The following is a 16,065-nucleotide window of genomic DNA, read 5'->3' on the forward strand; positions in this document are numbered from 1 at the left end:
CCTCCGGGTACGCAGGCGCCGCCCGCTCCCCTCGGATGATTAGCATAAAGCACCTGGCCCGGCCCCCTGATTTGCATGCGCAGGGCCGACCCCGCCTCCGCTGTCAGCTGGAGGAAGCGGAGTAGGAAGCGGCCGCGATGTCCTTTTGTGTCCTACAAGCAGCCAGCGGCGCCGCCGAGTGAGGGGGACGCAGCGCGGCGGGGCGGCTCGGCCGGAGGAGGCGGCCCCTGCTCATCCCGGCGTTCCGGGCCTCTCGGCCCCCATGCCTGCCCGCCAGCCCTGTCGGAGCCCCAGGTCCGGGGGCGGAGAGGAGTGCGGCCGCGGGGGTGGGCGGGCGCGGCGGGGGCCATGTGCGAGCGCGGGCGGGGGGCGGGTTGCAGGCGGGGTCGCGCTCGGTGCGGCTGCCGGGTCAGGACGGGTCTTGGCCCCGGGTAATTCTTGGGCCTCGGAGAGAGCCTCCGGGCAGCGTTGAGCTCGACCCTTGAGCTTTGCAGGAACCCTCGGGGTGGACTAGGGTTGAAAGGGGCCCTAGAGGCCACGTGGGGGCGCTTGCAGGGGCTTTGGGCCACCTTCCTCTCTGGGTCATAGGTCATCGCAGCGCGGGGGAGAACTTCTTCCTTGTCGCCTCTTCTTACTTCCTGATAACCTGATAGAAGTCCCCCGCGGGTAGTGGGGGAGGGGGGACACAAGTAACTTCAGGCAACTTCCCATAGGTGTGCGCAGGTTGGGGTGCCGGGGTCGGGGGGCACCCCGGGAGGTCGCAGGAGGTGGTGGGCTCTGCGGCAGCTGGAGTGTAAGAATGAACCGTGCAGGCCTGGGGTGCAAAGAGGTGGAGCCGCGCCCTACACGGCGTTGCTGGACTGGGCTTGCTAAGGCAGGAGGGGGTGGCGTGTCAGAGGTGAGAGGTTCTCTTACAAGAGTCTGGAGAGAGAGTGTGATCATAAGACTTGAGTGTGAGCTTGCTTATTGAGTGTGCCCTTTTGCTGGGAGTGTGTGAGAACTGGGACTGGTTAAAGGCCATGTGTGTGAAGATCCTCAGGAGACAGTGAGCATGTGTGGACAGGTGGAAACTCCTGAGAGTGGCTAAACACCCCCTCCCCTCTGCCGTGTTCCTAAGTGTGCTCTTGAATACTCAGTGCCTAAAAGGAGCCCTCCCAGCATCTGGAGAAAACTCGGGAGAGGTATTACGTTTGGAGGTTGAGAGTTGCCTGCAGGTTGAGATTAGCCTGCTTCCTGGCTTGGGTGGGAGTTAAACTTGCCAAGCCTCTCCCTGGTTCCCAAGAGGAGGACCTGCTGTCAGTTAACTGGCCCCAGAGGCTCTGGAGACTCTGTTCCCATGGTGACAGCTGGGGGCCCTCTTCATAGGCAGCCCTTCCTTGGACTCTGCCTCCTCCCTCTCCTTGGCTGAGCCTGGAAGCTTGGCCTAGGCCCAGTGTTGCCCAACCCATGTGGCAGAGTGCCTCTCTGTGACCCTGATGGTCTTTCCCTGCAGGTGACCAGCATCATGTCCAGCCAGGTGGTGGGCATCGAGCCTCTCTACATCAAGGCAGAGCCAGCCAGCCCTGACAGTCCAAAGGGTTCCTCAGAGACTGAGACTGAACCCCCTGTGACCCTGGCCCCGGGACCAGCTCCAACCCGCTGCCTTCCAGGCCACAAGGAGGAGGAGGACGGGGAGGGTGCAGGGTCTGGTGAGCAGGGCAGTGGGAAGCTAGTGCTCAGCTCTCTGCCCAAACGCCTCTGCCTGGTCTGTGGGGATGTGGCCTCCGGCTACCACTATGGTGTGGCATCGTGTGAGGCCTGCAAAGCCTTCTTCAAGAGGACCATCCAGGGTGAGCCCCTACCCCTCATCCTCTTTCTGTGTCCTTTGCCCAGTAGCCTTTGGGCCTGGAATCTTCCAACAGTGCTGGTATAGAGATGCATGCAGGAGGCCCTGAGCCTGTCTTGTGCTGCTTGGGGTTGGCAGTCTAGAGTTTGAATTTCCTTGTACTTCCCAGGGAAGTTGTTTTTGTTTTTGTTTGTTTTTTTAAGAGGTGTGTTGGCTGAGGACTTAGCTGAGTTAGTAGAGCAGTGTGCCTTAACTTGCAGGAGGCTCCAGGTTCTGTCCAGCACTGTATAACCAGGTGTGGTGTTGCATACCTAGAATCTCAGAACTTTGGAGGTGGAACTAGGAGAATCAGAAATTCAAGGTCATCGTTAACTATATAATAAGTTGAAGGCCAACTAGGACTATGTGAAAAGAAAAAAGAAAGAAAAGCCACTAGCATAGGTCATTGGTTTGGAATGGGTATAAGCCAGGATGCAGGTGTCTGTACCTGCCATAGAATTTTGCTCCTGCCCCCCAACCCCAATCAGATTCTCTGTGTTGCAACCCTGGCTGTCCCAAACTAGGCTGGCCTTGAACAGCCATCTGCCCTGTGCTGGGATTAAAGGCGTGCTCCTGGCTTTCTTTTTTCCTCTAGTAGTTGCCTACTTATCTCCAGGACGTCCCACAATTCCTTCTTTTAAGGGTAACTGTTGTCAGGCGGTGGTGGCGCACGCCTTTAATCCCAGCACTCGGGTGGCAGAGGCAGGCGGATCTCTGTGAGTTCAAGGCCAGCCTGGTCTACTAGAGCTAGTTCCAGGACAGGCTCCAAAACTACAGAGAAACCCTGTCTCGAAAATCCAAAAAGAAAAAGAAAAAAAAAGGGTAACTCATAAAGGTTTGTCATGTAAAGAAGTTCAAGACAAGCCTGGACTACAGGCCGAGTTTCAGGACAGCTACACAGAAACCCTGTTTCCAAAAAAAACCAAAAGAGGAAAAAAGGTTAGGCATCCCATTCTTCAGTCATTGTTAACTTTTTCTCACCCAGGAGAGCATGTCAGAATTTGAGGCCATGATGGAGATACTGATATGAATATTCTCTGGGGCAGGCCTGTTATGTGTTTATGTCACCATTGGTTACTTTGGCACTATATCGTATAGTATAATTTACTCGGGCGGTGGTGGCGCACGCCTTTAATCCCAGCACTCGGGAAGCAGAGGCAGGTGGATCTCTGTGAGTTCGAGGCCAGCCTGGTCTACAAGAGCTAGTTTCAGGACAGGCACCAAAAACTACAGAGAAACCCTGTCTCGAAATTCCCAAAAAAAAAAAAAAAAATTTTTTTTTTTTAGCTGAGCAGTGGTGGCCCAGGCCTTTAATCCGAGCCCTTGGGAGGCAGAGGCAGGCAGATATCAGTGAGTTCAAGGCCAGCCTGGTTTACAAAGTGAGTTCCAGACAGCCTGTACGGTACACAGAGAAACCCAGTCTCAAAAAACAAAAACATTGAGACATTATCTTATTATGTAGTTGGCCTAGAACTTACTGTTCCAGGCTGGCCTAGAACTCTCCATCCTTTTGCCTCAGCCTCCCAGGAGTGCTGTCATTATAGGCAAACCCCACTGCAAGTAATTTTTTAAAAATTCTTAGTAGTTATTTGTTATTTATTTATTTATTTTATTTTTTTTTTGTGGTTTTTCGAGACAGGGTTTCTCTGTGGTTTTGGAGCCTGTCCTGGAACTAGCTCTGTAGACCAGGCTGGTCTCGAACTCACAGAGATCCGCCTGCCTCTGCCTCCCGAGTGCTGGGATTAAAGGCGTGCGCCACCACCGCCCGGCTTTGTTATTTATTTATTTAAATAATTGGTTTTTATTTTATTGTCATTGGTGTAAAGGTGTTAGCTTCCAGGGAGCTGAAGCTACAGGCAATTGTGAGCTGCCATGTGGGTGCTGGGAATTGAACCCGGGTCCTCTGGAAGAGCAGTCAGTGCTCTTAACCATTAAGCCATCTCTCCAGCCCCAGTATGTATTTATTTTGTGTGTGCGTGTGAGTATACACTTATAGCCACTGTATATGTGTAGAGGTCAGAGGATAACTTGTGAGAGTCGGTTCTTGACTTCTGCCATATAGGACCTGGGGATTGAACTCAGGTCATCAGGTTTGGCATTAAGTGCCCATACCTACTGAGTCATCTTGCCACCCCTCAAATGGTTTTTGAACACTTTTTTTGAGTGCTTATCCTGTGATAGGTACTGTCCCCTTTTACTTTCAGGATCTCAGCTCCTTGTGCAACCCCATGAGAAATGGTCAGGGTTAAGAACCGAAGCACAGGGAGGCTTTGTGGCTGCTCAGATCTCTCCAGTAGAAAATGACAGCACTGGTAACTGGACTTTGGACCACTGATAGTGACATTCCAGTGAGGTGTGTTGTGGAGCTTTGTTGTTGTTTTAAGACAGAGTCTCATTGTGCAATCCTGGCTGGCCTGCCGTTCACCCCATAGATCAGGGCAGTCTTACATTTACAGAGATCTGCCTGCCTCTGCCTCCAGAATATTGTGACTGAAGGAATTAATGCGCTACATGCATGCTTCCAATGAGTCTTGACTTGGTTGAAGTGCACTGGCCTAAAACTGCTCCTTGCTGGTCAGAGCCAGGTGCCTGACATATGCCTCCCTATACTGTGGCCAGACCTAACTGCTGTAATTACCTTCATTCATTGTCTTTTTCTTTCTTTCTTTCTTTCTTTCTTTCTTTCTTTCTTTCTTTCTTTCTTTCTTTCTTTCTTTCTTTCTTTCTTTCTTTCTTTTTTCTTCTGATTTTCGAGACAGGGTTTCTCCGTAGTTTTTGGTTCCTGTCCTGGAACTAGCTCTTGTAGACCAGGCTGACCTCTAACTCACAGAGATCCACCTGCCTCTGCCTCCCGAGGGCTGGGATTAAAGGCGTGCGCCACCACCACCCGGCTCTTTTTTTTTTCTAAATGGAGATAGGTTCTCACTGTATTGCTCTTGCTGTCCATACAGGAACTTACTCTGTAAACCAGGCTGGCCTGGGACTCAAAGAGATCTGCCTGCTTCTGCCTTTTGATTGCCCGAATTAAAGGCCTGTGCCATCATACCCAGCTCCATTCATTTTTTTTTTCCCAGCCTTCCTCTTGCAGTATGATTTTGGGGGGATGCGGTGAGGGAGGTTGCTAGTAAGAAAATTCAGGGCCTTGTGAATGCTGAGCATGCACTGCCCCAGTGAGCTACACTCCAGCCTCAAGTATATGTTGTTTTTAATCATGCTAACTTCACAGTTAGGAAAACTGAAGGCTCACAAATTTTAGAAATAAGAAATACAATGTACAGTCGGGCAGTGGTTTTAATCCCAGTCCTTGGGAGGCAGAGGCAGGCGAATCTCTGAGTTCAAGGCCAGCCTGATCTATAGAGGGAGTTCCAGGACAGCCAGAACTAAAAAAGAAAAGAAAGAAAAGGGTGGATCAGGCTGGCCTGATCTATATAGCTGAGTTCCAGGGCAGCCAGATCTATAGAGTCCCAGTCTCTAAGCATATAAATAAACCACAATGATAAGTCCCCACATCCCTTGCTTAGTTCTCGTTTTTAAGCAGAGTTTTGCTGTGTAGCCCAGGATGGCTTCCATCTAGAGATTCTCTACCTTTTGCCTGCAAAGTGTTGGAATACAGGCGTGTGTGCAGCACTCAGACTGTCCCTTGCTCTTTACCACCCCGGCCTGTGTTCCAGACACGGCTGAGACTGAGGATGGCCAGGGGAACCTGATTGTCAGAACTGTCCTCTTTTGTTTTGTAGCATGTGCTGGAAGGCGAGGAGCAGGGCCAAGGGCTTCCCTGAGGAGCGTCTTGAACTGAGTATAGCAGCCCTGCTGGGTGGAGGAGGAGAGAAGCATGGAAGGCCTGCTGGCTGCTTGTGTGATTTGTGATTTGTTCCTTGGACAGCTGTGAGGCTGAGGGGCCACTGGTACCCAGTACACGTCAGGTCTTGTGACTAGCCTTGGGAAACGGGCTGACAGTAGATGGGATAAGAGTGAACATATAGGTTAAGGCATTCACATTGGCATTCGTCTAATCCCAGCATTCGGGAGGCTGAATTAAGAGGATTGTGAGTTCAAGGCAAACCTGGGCTACATATGGAGTACATATGGGCTATAGAGCAAGCCGGTGTCTTCTTCCCTGGTGTGGTGGCACATTCCTGTGATTTTAGCATTTAGAAGAGGAGGCAGTAGGATCAAGGTTCAAAGTTATCCTCCACTTCATAGTTAAGAGGCCGGCTTGGGCTACATCTGACTTTGTTCAAAAAAGCTCAAGTGGGAGCTGAGGAGATGGCACATTTGGTCATGTGTTTCTGCCCAAGCAAGAGTGTCTGAGTTAGGTGCTTGGTGTTCACATAAAAGTCAGATGTTGAGAGACAGTGACAGGAGGATTTGGGATACTGTTGTTGAGTTGGTAAACTCCAGGTTCAATGAGACCTTGTTTCAAAATATAAGGTGAATTGCCGGGCGGTGGTGGCACACGCCTTTAATCCCAGCCCTCGGGAGGCAGAGGCAGGCGGATCTCTGTGAGTTCGAGGCCAGCCTGGTCTACAAGAGCTAGTTCCAGGACAGGAACCAAAAAGCTACGGAGAAACCCTGTCTCGAAAAATCCAAAAAAAACAAAACAAAACAAAAAAGCAAAATATAAGGTGAAGCCAGGAAGTGGTGACGCAGGCCTTTAATCCCAGTACTCAGGATGCAGAGGCAGCTGGATCTCTGAGTTTGAGGTCAGCCTGGTCTACAGAACTAATTCCAGGACAGCTAGGGCTGTTAGACAGAGAAACCCTGTCTTGAAAAAGCGTCTTGAAAAAGCCATATATATGGTGGAGAAGTCAGTCATACTAGGCACAGCTTTATCCCAGTGCTCAGAAGGCAGAGTTTGAGGCCTGCCTTGTCTATATAGTGAATTTAAGGCCAACAAGGACTGCACAGTGAGACCTTGTCTCAGAATCAAAAAAAGTTGAGAACCATTGATGGAGACACTTTACATACAACCACACACAAATCCCACAAAAACTAAAACCAAATCAACCAGGTATGGTGTGGCTTACGCCCATGAGACTGAGGCAGGAGGACTGTTGCAAGTTCAAGATTAGGCTGGACCATGGTATGAAACCATCTCAAAAAAGCAAAACAAGGGCTGGAGAGATGGCTCAGTGGTTAAGAGCATTACCTGCTCTTCCAAAGGTCCTGAGTTCAATTCCCGGCAACCACATGGTGGCTCACAACCATCTGTAATGAGGTCTGGTGCCCTCTTCTGGCCTGCAGACATACACAGAGACAGAATATTGTATACATAATAAATAAATATTTAAAAAAAATGCAAAACAAGAGCTGAAAGCCACAGGATAACTGAACACACGTGTTCTGTATCAGATGATAAGACCTGAGAGTTTCTGCAGGCAGACGTAGGGATTTGTCTCAGGGTGCTCAGGAAAGGCCTCTCCAAGGTGATAGGAGGTAAGGGAGCAGGCGTGGTTGCCAGGACTAGAGCCCCAGGCAAGGAACAGAATGCCCCGAGGCTGGCTCTGTCTGCGGAGCGTGCAGTGCAGAACAGGATTATAAGTGATGGAGTTTGGCTGTGAGAACCTGTAGGACACTGCTTCACCTGGGCTTATACTTAAGAGAACCGACTGGGGCATTTGATGAGAGGACAGGGGCAGGATCCCTCAGGCTGCTATGTGGAGAACAGACAGCAGGAGGCCAGTGAGCCACAACAGTGACGGACAAGATGGAGGCTGTCGGCAGAGCTGGGTTCTGGTGACACTCCCATACTGCCAGTGGCTTGGGTTGTGCTTGAGAGAAGGGAAGATGCTACTTAGGTTTCTGGAGCAATGGAAGGTGGTTGCAGACTTGGCAGGAGAGGTAGGGGATTGGAGAGCTTGGGGTGTCCTGGGGCTGCTATATGTCTAGAGCACAATGCTGTTCAAGCCGAAAGTCTGGGAGATAGGGAGAACGAGGTGGGACAGCCCCACGGGCTGATCAGTTCACTATACAGAAACCATAGAGCCGCCAGTGGGTAGGAGGACCAGGAGAACTTGTCCTAGCAGAGAGGAAGATAGCACTGGAGGATTTCTAGGAGTAGAAAGCAATGCTTTAGGCAAGGAGGTGAAGATTCAGTGGAGCCTTGAATTTATCTGGGAGGTTGCTGTGGCCCTGGACACCAGATGAGGACAGTGTAGGCCAGCAGTATGGTTTTAGGGCGAATATGCAGCTTGACTTCCAGGGCCTGGCCTCATCCAAGCAGGGTTCCCCCAGTGCAGTGGCTGTCCCCTCCCTGCCCTGCTCATGGCACCCTGCTCTCCCTTTCCTCCCCATACCCCCAGACTGGTGCTTGCTCGGGGTGAGTCAGGGCTCTTCTGTCATCGGGGGCCCCCTCTGGGCTCTGGGAGGCTGCCACTGGAGCTCTGCCTCTTCCTGGCAGGGAGCATCGAGTACAGCTGTCCGGCCTCCAATGAGTGTGAGATCACCAAGCGGAGACGCAAGGCCTGTCAGGCTTGCCGCTTCACCAAGTGCCTGCGGGTGGGCATGCTCAAGGAGGGTGAGCACTGGGCAGTGCCTGGGTGAGACGGGGTGGTCCTGTGGGTTGGGTGGAAGCCTGGGGAGGAGGTGAGGGGAGTAGGTCTCTGTGGGGCAGCTGTTTTAGGACAGTCTGGTCTTACAATTCAAGGCGTACGTCTGGACCGGGTCCGAGGTGGGCGACAGAAGTACAAGCGGCGGCCAGAGGTGGACCCATTGCCCTTTCCAGGCCCCTTCCCTGCCGGTCCTCTGGCAGTAGCTGGAGGCCCCCGGAAGACAGGTGAGAGCCTGGGTTCCTAAGCGTTGGGCAGGGGACAGCCACTGGAGAGGTGTTTGATTTCTTTACATGCCCTAGGACCCTGGTCTTACCTTCTCTCATTTCTTCCCAAAAAATAATTATGAAAATATCAGTAGAGTGCTTGTCTAGCATGCGTGAAGCCCTGGGTTTGGTCCTTAGCACCGCAAGGACTTTAAGCCCAGCACTCAGCAGGCAAACCAGGATTGGGAGTTTGGGATCATAGGTGGCTACATTGAAGGACAATAAACTACTTCACAGGTCAGATGCCCAAGTAGGAAGGTTTCTATTGCAGTGACAAAACACCAAAAACAACTTGGGGAGGAAAGGGTTTATTTTATCTTACAACTCTGGGGCCACACTCCATCACTGGGGGAAGTCAGGGTAGGAACTCAAGGCAGGAGCTGAAACAGGCATTATCTCAATTAAGATTTCCTCTTCCCAGATTATCTATCTATCTATCTATCTATCTATCTATCTATCTATCTATCTATCTATCTATCTATCTCAAGTTGACAAAAAACAAATCAGCACAGGGTTTCTTTTTTTAAAAGTTGTTAGGGGAACCAGGACCTACTAAATGTTAGACTAGGGTGTAGTAGGTGCTACGGGCCTCTTCCCACAGCCCGGCTCATGGCTGCCTGGCTAGCTTATGCCCCAAAATAATGACACACAAACTCTATTCATTTAAACACTGCTTGGCCCATTTCTGTTCATGTGTGTAGCACTCCAAGGTGTGCTTACCGGGAAGATAATAGCCTACATGCATCCTGGGTCAGAGCTTCATCGCATCTGCTCTGGAGAGGAGAGCATGGCATCTGTCTCTCAGAGGAGCTGCCTTGCATCTGAGCTCACTTCCTCTTCCTCCCAGCATTCTATTCTGTCTACTCCACTCACCTAAGGGATGGCCTCTCAAATGGGCCAAGGCAGTTTGTTTATTGACAAATGACCTTCCTCCATCACTAGGGCTGTATGCAAGCTATACCCAAGCCCCGGGAAAAGGGCTCACCTTTCTCTGGGGAAGTGAGCTGTGTTTTCAGGTTTACCAGTGCTCTCAAGCAAGGTGGGAGGGGAATGTCTGGGAGATGCTTGGCTCTGAGGGACTGCAGAGATCCGCTAGATCTGTGTTCATGACTCTAGTCCTGCACCTGTTGCTGTAGCCCCAGTGAATGCTCTGGTGTCTCATCTGCTGGTGGTTGAGCCTGAGAAGCTGTATGCCATGCCTGATCCAGCCAGCCCTGATGGACACCTCCCTGCTGTGGCCACACTCTGCGACCTTTTTGATCGAGAGATAGTGGTCACCATCAGCTGGGCCAAGAGCATCCCAGGTAAAGGGCTTGGTGGTCAGGGCATCTCTGAGCAGGTAGGCCATTTCTTGCATTCTTGACTGGTCCTCTTCCCGCCGCCCTCCAGGCTTCTCCTCGCTGTCACTGTCTGACCAGATGTCAGTACTCCAGAGTGTGTGGATGGAGGTGCTGGTGCTAGGTGTGGCCCAGCGCTCACTACCACTGCAGGATGAGCTGGCATTTGCTGAGGACCTGGTCCTGGATGAAGAGGGGGCCCGGGCAGCTGGTCTGGGGGATCTGGGGGCAGCCCTGCTGCAGCTGGTACGGCGACTGCAAGCCCTGCGGCTGGAGCGGGAGGAGTATGTACTGTTGAAGGCTCTAGCCCTTGCCAATTCTGGTGAGTATCTAGGGAAGACACACACAGGTCCCCCATAAAGCCCTCAAATTGTCAATGGTGGTGGCACAGTCCCTTTTTATAGATAAGGACATTTGAGGCTTAATTACTGAAAATCACCAAGTAAGCCAAGGTCCTGAATTGTACACAGGATTCTGAGCCCTAGTGCTGTGCTGACAAGGAAGTAGTGGAGGGGAAGGTGTGGAGGACAAGAGGTGGCCACAGGTGAGAAAGGGTGGGCCCTGGCTCACAGGCAGAGCAGTGAGTGGATTGTGCCCCGTCCAGCAGTGCCCAGACAAGTGTATCCTGCCCTTTCCACAGTTACCTCAACCAGTGGTTCTTCTGTCTCCTCAGACTCTGTGCATATTGAAGACGCTGAGGCTGTGGAGCAGCTGCGGGAAGCCCTGCACGAGGCCCTACTGGAGTATGAAGCTGGCCGGGCTGGCCCTGGAGGGGGTGCTGAGCGGAGGCGGGCAGGCAGGCTGCTGCTCACGCTGCCACTGCTCCGCCAGACAGCAGGCAAAGTCCTGGCCCATTTCTATGGGGTGAAGCTGGAGGGCAAAGTGCCCATGCACAAGCTGTTTTTGGAAATGCTTGAGGCCATGATGGACTGAGGCAAGGGGTGGGACAGGGTGGGGTGACTGGCAGGATCTGCCCAGCATGGGGTGTTAGCCCCAAGGGGGCAAAGCTGGAGTCTGGGCAGTGCCACAGCCTGCTGGCAGGGCCAGGGCAATGCCATCCGCCCCTGGGAGCAGGCTTCATGCCCTCCCCTCCCCCCTCTGGGGGGTGTCAGAAGCCAGGAAAGTGAATGCCCAGGTGTGGGCACAGTGCTGCCCCTTGCAAGCCATAATGTGCCCCCAAGAGTGTAGGGGGCCTCGCGGAAGCCATAGGGGGCTGCAGGGGATGTGTGGGAGGCAGAAACTGATCTCAGGGAGGGAAGGGGATGGAGGCCACAGTCTCCCAGTGGGCGATGCTTTTGCTGCTGCTTAATCCGAACCCCTCTCCAGAGCAGAGGGGGGCTTGGAAAGCAAAGGCCCCTGTCCCCTTCGCTCCTCTCCTCATTCGCATTGGGCATTAGTGCCCCCCCTTGAAGCAATAACTCCAAGCAGGCTCCAGCCCCTGAACCCCTGGGGTGACCAGGGCCCCCCATCAGCTCCCACCTCGAGGGGTGGGGGACAGCACTGCCTCTATGCCCTGCAGAGCAATAACACTATATTTATTTTTGGGTTTGGCCAGGGAGGCGCAGGGCCATGGGGCAAGCCAGGGCCCAGAGCCCTTGGCTGTACAGAGACTCTATTTTAATGTATATTTGCTGCAAAGAGAAACCGCTTTTGGTTTTGAACCTTTAATGAGAAAAAAAATATACTATGGAGCTCAAGTACATGGTGGTTGTTGAGTCACTGGGGGGAGATCGGGGTCACACACCTATTTAACAGACTGTACAACTGACACATCACAAAATGCCAAAGTGGCGGCTAACAAGTTTACGTCTCAGTCTCCTCGTCATTCAGCAGCATATTGGGGATCCCGCGGCTGATGGGGAAAAGACGGCCAGATTCTGGGCATTGCAGGGTGCCCTCTAGCACATCAACCTGTGGGAGAGCAGGGCAAAGCTGAGTACCGGGAGCCTCCGTGTAGGACAGCTAGGCAGGTGACAGGACTCTTACCTCAAGCAACACGTGGTGCATCTTCCTCAAAAACGTCTCGTCTTGTTCATAACCTTCAGTTGGCTCTTTGGGTACTTCGGTCAGGTTTAACTGTGGAAGAGAGGCTCACGTGATCACCGGGCATACAAATTCCACTCTGCCCTGGCTGGGGTCAGGGCCCCTGAGAGCCCGACCCGCTCCCGGGTTGTCATTAGGGGCGGGATCCTCACGGTGTTTGCCGCCTGCACAAGCGCCGCCCACTCCACTTTAGGGATCATCCGCGCAACGAAGTCGGGGTTGAACTCCACGGGGTTGATGCGGACCTCGGTGGCCTGCGGGGAGGAAAGGTTTAGCGAGGTAGAGTCGGGCCCGGCGTCTCTATCCTGAGCTACAAGGGCGACAGACTCTTATGCAAGTACCTGCAGCCGCAGCGGGAAGCCACGCGTGCCCACGCCCCGCACATGCGAGCTCAGGAGGTTGTGGGTTAGCAGTTTCATGTTGCCACAGTGGAGTTCGCGAGGCCGGAACCGGAAGGAGTCCTCACTTCTCCTTATGCCACTTCCGCTGTTGAAGCCGTTGAACCACCTGTCGGACCGGAAGTGGTGAACTTGCTGGAATTTCTGGGGTTTTGCAGCTGCAAAGGGATAGGAAAGATTTGAGTTGGATCAAGTCCTGATACCAGAAGCGCTTCTCAGGGAGATTGCAGCGGCGTAAGCCGAGACCTGCTTGCTGTGAATGGCACGTACAATGCAAATCACTTGCAAAGCAGGTGCCGTGCGCTGCTCTCGTTGAGTATAAAACAAGCCCATTTGAGGCTTAGCCAGAATGTACCTCGACCCCTGTTTGCGGTTCAAGGTCAGGAACTTGAATCGGTAAACTGGTCACCTCTTTCTGCATGCAAACAAGGAGCGCGACCCCTGCATGCCCCGCCGCGTCATAATGCGTCACGGCTCAGCCCCTATAACCCCGCGTGATAGACGTGACGAGCTGGCGTGGGCGGAGCGGACTCTGCACCCGCCTCCGGTGGGCAGACCTAGCGACGGGCGGGGGGCTGCGACAACTGGGCGGGCATGTTGCAGTCAGGGATACACGATCTGGGCGGCAGAGCCGGTTCAGTGCTCCGTGCAGCGACTAACTGGACGTGGACGTGCGAGGCCGGCAGAGCAAGCCGGGAAGCAGCAGGGTGGAAGCGTAGCGGGGCCCGCAGCTTCAGCAGCGCCGCGGTGGCTATGGCCCCGATCAAGGTGACCGGTCCTAGCTCTCCTGGGTTTACCCTGTCGCGGCTCTTTGGGCTCCACGCGGGTTCTCGGGCTGTCCTCCTTTGAAGCTTTCTTCCTGTCATGCATTCTGCAAGACCCTATCGCTGCCCTTCAGTCCTTGAGCCTCCCTGTTAAATTAACGGTGTGACGTTCAGGGACAGGTCCCCACTATTTTCAAGCAACTGGATGCTGTCATTTTCCATTCTTAAAATATCTCCCTTGCGCTTTTCAAATCCCTTATAACCGTCTCCAAAGCCCCAGCCCTTTTGTGATAGTACTAGATGACACTTCACCGCACGTTTTGAAAGAGCTGGGGTCCCTTGGATACCTGGGGTCTGTTTTTCCATTGCTGTCTCCCCTCTGTGAATGTTTCGCCTTCTTCTGTTTGGTCTTTCTGGAATTCTGGAAGCTTCTTGAACCTACCCCCTCCTGTTCTTGGACTTTATCCCCCTTTTTTTTTTTTAAAGAAAAAAATCCAAAAACAACCAAAAACAGTCTCACTGTGTAGTCCTGGCTGGCCTGAAACTTGGTGTGTATACCAGACTGACCTCAGACTCTTAAAAGATCTGCGTGCCTCTGCTTCCGTAGTGTTGGGATTAAAGGCCCTTTACTTTTTAAAAAGCGCTCTTTAATATGTGTTTAATGTGTATATTTGGGAACACATGTGTGCATGTGGAGGTGAGAGGACGGCTTTCTCAGGAATCACTTCTGTCTCTTTCCCATGTGGTTATGGGGCTAAACTCAGGTGGTTAGGCTTGGTGGCAAGCGCTTGACCTGCTGACCTCAGCCTACCCTGAGAACCTGTGTCCTGAACACTTTGCCTTGAGCGTCTTCCCTGGCTTTCCATTGTGTGGACAGGATTTTCTTCCTCCCTGTTGCCAGGTGCTTTCTCAACCCCAGACTGGGTGCTCCTCTCTGTTCGTTGATCTGTCTTGGGTAGCTTGTTTACACAGCATTGCAACACTAGTGGAGGCCTCTCCCTTTCTCTGTGGCCACCAGCTGGCCCGAAACAAAAACCAGGCTTCCTTGTAGCTTGGAAGATGTGAGGCAAGCAGGAGATGCAAAGGACGGGGTGGACCCCTGGAAACTGGCAGGTGCACTTTCTCTGCTGGGTGTCAGCACCGGCTCCATGAAGGTCTGTATCTGCCTAGATGTGGTTTCCTAGGCCTTTTTTAACCCCCTTTTACCCTGGAGCCTTGTCTGCAGGTGGGAGATGCCATCCCCTCCGTGGAGGTATTTGAAGGGGAGCCTGGGAAGAAGGTGAACCTGGCAGAACTGTTCAAGGGAAAGAAAGGTGTGCTATTCGGAGTTCCTGGGGCCTTCACCCCTGGCTGTTCTAAGGTGAGGCTTCTTTCCAGAATCAGGTGTGTGGGAGAAAAGGACCCAAGTTAAATCTAACACCTCTGCCTGATCCTGCTCGTGGGAGCACTGAGATTGTGCTAATGAGGCAGAAGTTTTGCCCGTGGGAATTTTATGTTTTTGACCACAGATCCTTAGGTTCAAGCTTTCTTGTAGCCAAGGTGAAAGGAAAAGGCACATTTTACTCCGGGTTCCTTAGCCTGATCAGAGAGATACCAGAGACCGGGAGCTAAAGAGCAGGCGCGGGAACACCAGCATCTGTCTGTCTTTCGACCCTTTGCTTTCCTCTTAGACCCACCTGCCTGGGTTTGTGGAGCAAGCTGAGGCTCTGAAGGCCAAGGGAGTGCAGGTGCTGGCATGTCTGACTGTTAATGACGTCTTTGTGACAGAAGAGTGGGGTCGAGCCCACCAGGCGAAAGGCAAGGTGAGGTATGAGGTTCTGTCTGAGGGGTTAGACCCAGGTAGGATTCCTTGTTTTCTATTACTTTTGATTTGCTTATTTTATGTGTTGGATGGATACTCATGCCGTGGTATACAAGTGGAGGTCGGAGGATAACTTGTGAGATTTGGTTCTCTCCTCCTGCCTTGTGGGGTCCTGGGGACTGAACTCAGGTTGTCAGGCTTGGCAGCAAGTGCCTTTGCTCACTGAGCCATCACTGGCATTGGAGGTTTCTTCGTGACATTTACTCTCTGTCCCTCAGGTTCGGCTCCTGGCTGACCCAACTGGGGCCTTTGGGAAGGTGAGTGTGCCACCCTTCCCTCAGCCTGTAGTTGGTCCTGGAGGGACGTGTTATGTGGGGAGCAGTTTCTGACCTGTTTGAGAGTTCTTGACGCCCATCTTTGCCTGTCTTCTAGGAGACAGATTTATTACTGGGTGATTCTTTGGTGTCTCTCTTTGGGAACCGCCGGCTGAAGAGGTAAAGTGGAAATCCTCACCATTGGCACAAGGGGTCCTGAAGGCTGGCTCGGCTTCTGCAGCTGTGCCTCTTTTCTGCAGGTTCTCCATGGTGGTAGACAATGGCGTAGTGAAGGCACTGAATGTGGAGCCGGATGGCACAGGCCTCACCTGCAGCCTGGCTTCCAGCATCCTCTCCCAGCTCTGAGACCCGGCCAGATGGAGGTCCTCTGTTGCTCCATCTTCCCTGCCCAGCTTTGGGCCAAGAGGTCCAGCCCCTCATCATCTGGGGCCCCTTAAATGGAACCTTGACCATATTTCTGCAATAAACAGTCTGATTTTCGTCTTTGCCTTTGGCATAGAATTGTCTGCTTTGCCGTTGCTCTTGGTGTAGCTCCAGTTGGAGCCGAGGTCAATGGCAGGGGTTCGTGGGAGAAGGTGGAGGACAGCCAGGGCAGGTTTTCGGAAGCATCCTCTAAGAAGCTGGAAGCTGAGAGGAAGCCAGAATTGGCTTTGCTTGGTGCATCCTGAGGCAGCTAGTGCTTGGTCTAGGAGCTGACTAATTCCACTTA

At 52.7% G+C, this 16,065-nt stretch overlaps 3 protein-coding genes across 6 annotated transcripts; 2 read left to right on the forward strand and 1 right to left on the reverse strand.

Moving 5' to 3' along the window:
• Positions 1–70: 70 nt before the first annotated feature.
• On the forward strand, positions 71–11,670 carry Esrra (estrogen related receptor alpha). The gene is made up of 7 exons (XM_057777843.1): positions 71–294; positions 1,493–1,829; positions 8,265–8,381; positions 8,511–8,639; positions 9,815–9,982; positions 10,068–10,337; positions 10,689–11,670. Exons 1-7 carry the CDS (start codon positions 76–78, stop codon positions 10,946–10,948), a joined length of 1,500 nt encoding a protein of 499 aa, XP_057633826.1. The 5' UTR covers positions 71–75; the 3' UTR covers positions 10,949–11,670.
• Positions 11,671–11,675: 5 nt separating this feature from the next.
• Positions 11,676–12,945, reverse strand: Trmt112 (tRNA methyltransferase activator subunit 11-2). Of its 2 annotated transcripts, none has more exons than XM_057777847.1 (5): positions 12,812–12,945; positions 12,400–12,614; positions 12,211–12,312; positions 12,002–12,091; positions 11,676–11,926 (listed from the first exon to the last, which is right to left on the reverse strand). In XM_057777847.1, exons 2-5 carry the CDS (start codon positions 12,475–12,477, stop codon positions 11,819–11,821), a joined length of 378 nt encoding a protein of 125 aa, XP_057633830.1. In that variant the 5' UTR covers positions 12,478–12,614; positions 12,812–12,945; the 3' UTR covers positions 11,676–11,818. The 2 variants fall into 2 exon arrangements, with proteins under 2 accessions (XP_057633830.1, XP_057633832.1); XM_057777849.1 differs by having other exon boundaries at positions 12,727–12,926.
• Positions 12,946–12,949: 4 nt separating this feature from the next.
• Prdx5 (peroxiredoxin 5) lies at positions 12,950–15,844 on the forward strand. 3 transcript variants are annotated; one of them, XM_057777845.1, is made up of 6 exons: positions 12,957–13,224; positions 14,446–14,580; positions 14,891–15,027; positions 15,300–15,338; positions 15,454–15,515; positions 15,596–15,735. In XM_057777845.1, the coding sequence occupies exons 1-5, from the start codon at positions 13,051–13,053 to the stop codon at positions 15,509–15,511; spliced, it is 543 nt and encodes a 180-aa protein (XP_057633828.1). In that variant the 5' UTR covers positions 12,957–13,050; the 3' UTR covers positions 15,512–15,515; positions 15,596–15,735. The 3 variants fall into 3 exon arrangements, with proteins under 3 accessions (XP_057633829.1, XP_057633828.1, XP_057633827.1); XM_057777844.1 differs by having other exon boundaries at positions 12,964–13,224; positions 14,891–15,022; positions 15,596–15,844; XM_057777846.1 differs by lacking the exon at positions 14,891–15,027 and having other exon boundaries at positions 12,950–13,224; positions 15,596–15,844.
• The last annotated feature ends 221 nt before the right edge of the window (positions 15,845–16,065 follow it).

The sequence above is a fragment of the Chionomys nivalis genome, chromosome 8, assembly GCF_950005125.1.
Source record: "Chionomys nivalis chromosome 8, mChiNiv1.1, whole genome shotgun sequence".
Classification (NCBI taxonomy): Eukaryota; Metazoa; Chordata; class Mammalia; order Rodentia; family Cricetidae; genus Chionomys; species Chionomys nivalis.

Coding starts and splice junctions, on each gene's coding strand:
- Esrra (XM_057777843.1), top strand. CDS start 76: ATGCGCAGGGCCGACCCCGCCTCCGCTGTCAGCTGGAGGAAGCGGAGT. Junction 9,983..10,067: donor CTGGGCCAAGAGCATCCCAG/GTAAAGGGCTTG, acceptor GCCGCCCTCCAG/GCTTCTCCTCGCTGTCACTG. Junction 10,338..10,688: donor TCTAGCCCTTGCCAATTCTG/GTGAGTATCTAG, acceptor CTGTCTCCTCAG/ACTCTGTGCATATTGAAGAC.
- Trmt112 (XM_057777847.1), bottom strand. CDS start 12,477: ATGAAACTGCTAACCCACAACCTCCTGAGCTCGCATGTGCGGGGCGTG. Junction 12,313..12,399: donor GCTTCCCGCTGCGGCTGCAG/GTACTTGCATAA, acceptor TCCTCCCCGCAG/GCCACCGAGGTCCGCATCAA. Junction 12,092..12,210: donor TTGTGCAGGCGGCAAACACC/GTGAGGATCCCG, acceptor TCTCTTCCACAG/TTAAACCTGACCGAAGTACC.
- Prdx5 (XM_057777844.1), top strand. CDS start 13,051: ATGTTGCAGTCAGGGATACACGATCTGGGCGGCAGAGCCGGTTCAGTG. Junction 13,225..14,445: donor TGGCTATGGCCCCGATCAAG/GTGACCGGTCCT, acceptor CCTTGTCTGCAG/GTGGGAGATGCCATCCCCTC. Junction 15,339..15,453: donor CAACTGGGGCCTTTGGGAAG/GTGAGTGTGCCA, acceptor CCTGTCTTCTAG/GAGACAGATTTATTACTGGG.